At 34.3% G+C, this 6961-nt stretch overlaps 1 protein-coding gene across 1 annotated transcript; it reads right to left on the bottom strand.

Annotated features, from left to right (window-relative positions):
* Positions 1-4159: 4159 nt before the first annotated feature.
* On the bottom strand, positions 4160-6961 carry LOC108198449 (serine/threonine-protein kinase STY13). Its single transcript, XM_017366204.2, has 7 exons — positions 6873-6961; positions 6000-6449; positions 5646-5767; positions 5220-5428; positions 4966-5140; positions 4740-4874; positions 4160-4604 (listed from the first exon to the last, which is right to left on the bottom strand). The coding sequence occupies exons 2-7, from the start codon at positions 6364-6366 to the stop codon at positions 4398-4400; spliced, it is 1215 nt and encodes a 404-aa protein (XP_017221693.1). The 5' UTR covers positions 6367-6449; positions 6873-6961; the 3' UTR covers positions 4160-4397.

The following is a 6961-nucleotide window of genomic DNA, read 5'->3' as shown; positions in this document are numbered from 1 at the left end:
TAATAACGTTGATGTGATCATGCGAGGTACAATTTGGTTGACTTGATTCAATTATTTGTGCACGCTTCCCCATAAGAAAATCCCGAAAGTGAATTGGACGCGCAATCATGTCTTTTCCAATTAACTTACGAAATATGATATCCGAAGAAAATAAAAGAGAGTTTTAAGAAAATTTAGTCAATAAAAAAGTTGTTAGAAATGTAAAGGCTAGGGAGGTAGGTTTATGTAGATATTTGTAAGATGTTTTAGGGCGCAGTAAACAAGTGATTGTGATGATTTGAGAAAGTGGGAAGATAGGAGGGCTAGGGATGCAGATAATAATAATGCATTCGTTTATTATTGTCCAGCTCTAAAGGGAACTAACAACAGTAGCATCACACCACAAAGCTTCAATTGTTGGCTTAAAAGGGAAACAATGGACAATGGTTTCCATTGTGTAACTGCAAGCTACAGTCATGTAATAGCTTCAGCCACAACCAGCTCTCCTGCAGTGAGATCTCAGTAGAGGAAAAAAAATATTATATATTAAAATGCTTTGTCATTATTTTAGAACAAAGTTCCATGTAGTCCACATATTTACTGTAGTACCGTAGACCATGTGTTCTGCAACTATAGAATGATATAAAAATATTACAAAATATGTTATTTTGCAAATTATGATCTATAAACATCATTATTTTGTTAAAAATTTTGACAATCCTAAACATTCTACAAGTTAAATAGTGAAAAACACATTATTCTGCAAAACATGTTAAGTTTGCAGAACATATTTACATATTACAGAACATATGTGTTCTACTTGTCGAATATAAATAATTTTCAATATTTTTCATGAAATAGTGATATTTATAGAATGTATTTCACAAAATAACAAGTTTCATACATTTTGCAATGTTTTTATGCCATTATATAGTTGCAGAATATACGTGGTCTACCGTATTACAGTAAATATGTACACTACATGGAACTTAACTCTATTCATTTATTCACAAATTATGTTCACGAATTTATTTATCTCGAGTTAGGACTCATTCATCGAATTTGTTCACGAACCTTTTTATCATGTTCAGTTGATTCCGAACAAAATCAAGCTCGTTTATCATAATCTACATTAGAATCGTGTTCAAGTTCGAATAGCCAAATATCCAAATTTAGTTTTTTTTAAAAAGATGCAACATTTTTAATATCATGATTCATGACTGATTATCAGAAGATTTAACTTGCTCTTTACATGGTATTCTTGTCCACTTCATTGTTAGTCCAAATGCCTTGCAGGCTTGCACTATTTGTAAACAAGATTGGTGATAAGTTGCATACACACACAAATGGCAATGACAAAATGTGTTTGATTACTAGCAAGTCACCAATACATAATTATTACCAGACCATAAAGATAAAAAGGGCAGCTCCAAATCCCATAGTTCAATTACACCATAATTTCTACGTTTAGCAAATCAAGAGTTACAGTGTCCATAAAATAACATAAAGCATTCTAAGAAGATTTACTTCACTTTTTAGCTTTCCCAAACTACCCCCACTCAGCAGACATCGGTGAATTGAAGCAAGAACACGGGAAGATTTTAGGAGGCAGTCAGTCAAAGGGAGCACATAGTTTCTTACTCAGTACTTTCTTTTCAGCTTTTCTTTTGGCCCCGTTTGCTTATTAATCACTTTATTTTTGTTGCAAAAATTCTACATGTTTCATGTATTTTGGTGGTAAATATTCCAACTCCCATATATAGGATTATATATCGAAGTAGTTATTGAAATGTGAGGGTTATTTATCAAAATCTTGATTGTAGTTAACAGGGTCTCACCTGCACCACTCTAGTATTAATGGTATAAAATAATGACAAGATCGTTTGACTCAACTAAGATTTTGATACATAACCCTTTTTGATATTCAACTCTATTTCTGCATTTTAGCAAAAGAATTAATCTTAACTTGGTTGAGTATGCTCTCTAGACTCCAGTAACATCCTGAAATTAAAGAAATATAGGTCAAGTTGTGAGTTTATCCTCTATTATACTGGGATATCCATGTTCGATTTTGACTCATTCTGAAAAATATTAGAACATATGTTCATTTGTAATGTATATAAGTCTAAATTATATATATATATATATATATATATATATATATATAAGGATAGGATCAAATAAAAACTTTTTTAAGTTACAAACTTACAAACTTTTTCTTATTCTCCAATCATGTTAATCCTTAGTTATATAAAATATCCATGTTGAAAATTCTTCAAAAAACATCACAATTTTTAAAAATAACGCATAAATAAATCGCGTTTTCAACACATTTATAACTGGGGTTCAACATCGGGTGTTGAATACTAATTATCATTGTGTTGAATATATCTAAAAAGATGTTTAAACTATACCTCTAGGGTTTGGGTAGGGTCTATAAACATAAATATTAGTTATAAAACATGTTTACCTTAGTTCTTACATTTCAAAATTGGTTTACGTACTTCTCCAACACTATTTTAATCGATGTTCAACAAAATATGTTAAAAAAATGTTGAACTCAAGTTATATATGTGTTGAACAAAAAAAGTTTGTAAGTTTGTAAGTTTGTACCAGAACCCTCCCCTATATATATATATATATAAAACTGTCCGGGTCTTATATTTTATGAATTTGTCATCAATATTGTAGCCTCGGAAGAAGTCCTGACTGTACATTGACATTATTGGAATATTTCAAGGTTATGAGAAGTCGAAATAATTGTGCAAAGTAGATGCTGCAAAATGATTCTGAAGTGATAGATATTGCGTGTGTAGTATATAGAAAGATGGAGAGGAGTAAAGATGAGAAATAAATGAAGAGAGAACGAAGTGTAATAGGCTAGGGTTGGAGGATGTAACAGAGGAAAATGCATGCACCACCCGATCTGAATTGTTTGTCCCACTTGATGTGTTACTATACATGGTTGGAGTTGTTCCTCACATCAAACCAGACCCTGCATTTATTTCCATTAACACAATGCACACATATTTTATAAATGGGGTGATTTTTTATGTAAGGTTCTTCAGTCGTTGTTGTCCTTCCAGATGGAGATGTACCAACTGGCTGAGTCATTAAACAGGGCTGATGAAGTGATGATCCTATCCAGTTTTTGTAAGTCTCGTGCTTGTGGTACAAATTTCGTCATGTTTTGTATTTTTACGTTTCATTCAAGGTGTCGTACTTCCTACGCCCCGCTCAATTTTTTAAGTCGGAGACAGAAGTCTCGGCATGCATTTTAATAAGGGTAAATAGGCAAAAACATCATTGAATTCATGATGAAGTTGCAGTTGGGTCACTGAACTCAAAAAGTTTTTCCAAATTTCCAGATTTTTTCGAAATTTTAAATTTTCAAAATTTTTAGATTTTTCCGAAGTTTTTACATTTTTTTTAAAAAATTACATATCTTTTTAAAGTTTTTTTCAAAATTTTCAGATTTTGTTAAGTTTTCAGAATTTTTTTTTAAAAAAATCGAATTATATATTTTTTTCAAATTTTTTTTAATTTTTTAACGGATTCCGTTAAAGTCAACTGATAGTTAACGGCGTAGTGACCTAAATGCAAGTTTTTACTAGTTCAGTGAGTTGACTGCAAGTTAAATCTAGTTTTGTGATCTATTTGCAAACTTTTTGAGTTTAGTGACCCAATTGCAAGTTGGTCATGAGTTTAGTTATGTTTTTGCCTATTAACTCATTTTAATAATGAAAGAAAATTGTAAACGAATGAATGAGAGGGGGCTAATATATTAATTTGGATTGGTTCATATATATACATTTCTGCGTTGGTTTATCTCAGGGATAAAGTATTGTTAACAAATGGAGAGTGCTTGAAAGCAGAGTGAAGAGTGAAAATTCTATACAGGGCCAAGTTTTGGTTTATTTCGGACTTCTGGTTATGCTTGAAATCCTTGGGGCTGGGGCAATTCTGTGGAAGCTAACTAATGCATGTCGTTTGAGCCTAAAGTTTTGGCTTTGGCCCGTGGGCTTGATAAAATATTATTCCAAATTTGTAGTTTAGGGACCAAAATTTTGACAAATTCTATGGCCAACAACACAACACCTAAAACAACTTATGCTGCCTGCAAATTTTATGTGAACTAATTTTTGCATCAGAAATATACTTGCAGATCCCCAAAAAAAAAAATCTACTCATAATCTCTTCCAATGTACATACCCATCAAATAAATGGCTGAAGCAAGAAAATATGTTACAAATCTACAAGTAAACAAAAAGACACAAGAACAAAACTATAGTACTTACAACAGCAAATCACATGACAATCCTGTAAGTTAAGAGCCTCAAACAAGGTACTGCATAGGCCACTGGTAAATTAACAAATTTTTTAAAAAGAATTGTATCTAAAAAAAATGTACATTGTTTTCAATGACCCCTGGCAGGAGCAAAGCAGAAACAGCCTGTAGTCCGGCCTTTCGGTGTCATTCCTCCATCCTCGCTAGTATCAAGGGCTTCCAACATTCTGACTGCCTCGTCCATGCTGGGTCGTTTCTCTGGGTCTTCATCCCAGCATTTTCTCATTATGCTTGCCAGTGGACTCGGACAACGCTTGGGGATCTTAGGCCGCAGATCCTGTCAAATTAACCAGCATCAAATTATTTTTCATGGACAAGACAAATATTAACACTTCATTTATTACAGATTAATACTAGTACATCAAAGATTATAACGTGAACAAGAGAAATTAAAACTATTAATTAGGCTGACCTCCTCGACGACTTGATATGAGACATCAGCTGAGCAGAGATTTGGATAAGGACGATCACAGCAATATATCTCCCATAGACATATTGCAAAACTGTAGACATCACATTTCCTGTTATATGGCTGGCCATCAATAACCTACAAATAACACCTTGTTAAGATACTCAGGTCAAAATGTTGATTAAGAACTGCCGAAAAGAAGTGAAGAATCCAAGGCAGGGATTATTACCTCAGGTGCCATGTACACAATCGTGCCTGTTTCACCAGTCATATCTTCGGGATACAGAGCTTCAACTCGAGCAAGCCCAAAATCAGCAATTTTTAAATTTCTTTGGGCATCCAGTAGCATATTTTCAGCTTTCACATCCCGGTGTACAATATTGTTGGAGTGTAAATAGCTCAAACTGCAGAAGTAAAGACATAAATAAGAATTATGGCTTGCCACTACCAAGTTTCGTATGTACACATCAAAAACAAGCTTACCCTCTGGCTAAATCCAATGCAAGCTGGACCACGGTCTTAAAAGGAAGTTTCTTTTTCCTGTTTCTGTAGAGTAATTCTTTCAATGTTCCTCCACGAAGAAATTCTACGACAACACAACATGCCTTTGCTGGAAGGCTAGGAGGCTCTTTGGTCGTAGAGCTTTCCGCAGGAATTTTTATATCTGAAGTCCCCAGTGCTGCACCAACAAACTGCAGTCAAGAGTTTGGATGAACATTAGAACAACAAACTGGACGGCTTCTACTTCAAATAAACCATATAAGATTTAGGATATCATAAAGGAAGACACTGTCAAAGAATTTGTTGGATCATCGTATATATTTTGTGCAGGGAAGAAACACATACACAAATTTTAATTTTAAATGTAGCAAGCAGAAAAAGAAATCAACGAGAGTAAAATATGCATACCTTTGTGACATTCGGGTGGTCAAGCTTGTGCCAAACAGAAATCTCTTGTCGAAATGCTGCTCTCAGAGCTGCAGTTTTTGAACTAGTGGCCTTCCCATCCTCTCCCCAATCCAGCAGCTTCACTATGATACAAGAATGATGACAGTTTGGTGAGACCTTTAAGATAAATAAAGCAAGTTTTAATTTGTCTCAACTAAATTGAAAGCAAAGCCAATTCTCTTCAAAAGAGAACTGACGGATCCAATTGTATTAGAATAGCTAAAATATATTACAAAGAGAATGTGAGAATGGAGAGAAAACACATGTCAGATAACCAAAAAAATCACAAATAGATTCTTGAAATCTAGTGCATACCTGCAACATCTGTTTCATCGTATGTACCCCTGTATACAGTACCAAAACTGCCGTGAGCTTTATAGTATCTAATCTCCAGCTTGCTAAGATCAAGCTCCCAATCTTCTTTAGGCAAAGGCATATATGGTTTCAAGTTAATTGACGGAAGTGTCTTCAAGTGCTTCTCCAACTGAACATCTAAATTCTTGAGATCAACTCTGTCTGCGCGGAAGATCATCATCTCCTTGCCACTAAGACTCCTCGTCGCTCTCCCCCACGTATCCTTTTGGCTTAGTTTTGCTCTTGCCCTTATTAAATTAAAACCTAAAGCCACATCTCCATATTCAATTTTCTTAACCTCACCCTCTTCTTCCCTATTTTTCTCCATGAACTCTATTCTTTTTACCTATCAGTCATAAAAGACACTAAGCTGGTATATTATTTCTAATGAACTCCAAGTTTAGAACAGCCCTGCAAAAAATAGCAAAATTAGGTCAGTTACTTTAACCTCACAACCAATGATCATCTGAAAAATTAAGCAGCAACACTTAGTACAAGACTATCTAGGACGACTATCTGGGACGCGTTTGGTTCATGATTAATGGACCCAGTTAACGAGAATCGGAACCTCAAAACCATGTGTTAACGAATCCGGTTAACGAGAATCAGAACCTCAAACCCATATGTTATGTGTTTGAACTTCAATCCCATTTGGAGGGTAAATCATTCGTTAAACTCCTCTTGGTACCCATTCACACACCTTAAACAATTTCGCACAGAATTTTAATGTGCATGATCAAACCATAACTGTATAGTCTGCATGCATGAAATTAATTATATGCATCGAAACATGGGAAAACCGAATTACACAAACATATAATGGCAAAGACTTACCAGTAGATCGATCAGCAGAGTGCAAGATTGAAAAGCCAACGAAACCGAATGGAAGCTTTAAGAGCAAGAATTAATATGCACAAGTAAAC

This window comes from Daucus carota, chromosome 8, assembly GCF_001625215.2.
Source record: "Daucus carota subsp. sativus chromosome 8, DH1 v3.0, whole genome shotgun sequence".
Classification (NCBI taxonomy): Eukaryota; Viridiplantae; Streptophyta; class Magnoliopsida; order Apiales; family Apiaceae; genus Daucus; species Daucus carota.
The sequence above is the reverse complement of the archived record's forward strand: the minus strand, read 5'-3'. Positions and strand labels throughout refer to the sequence as shown.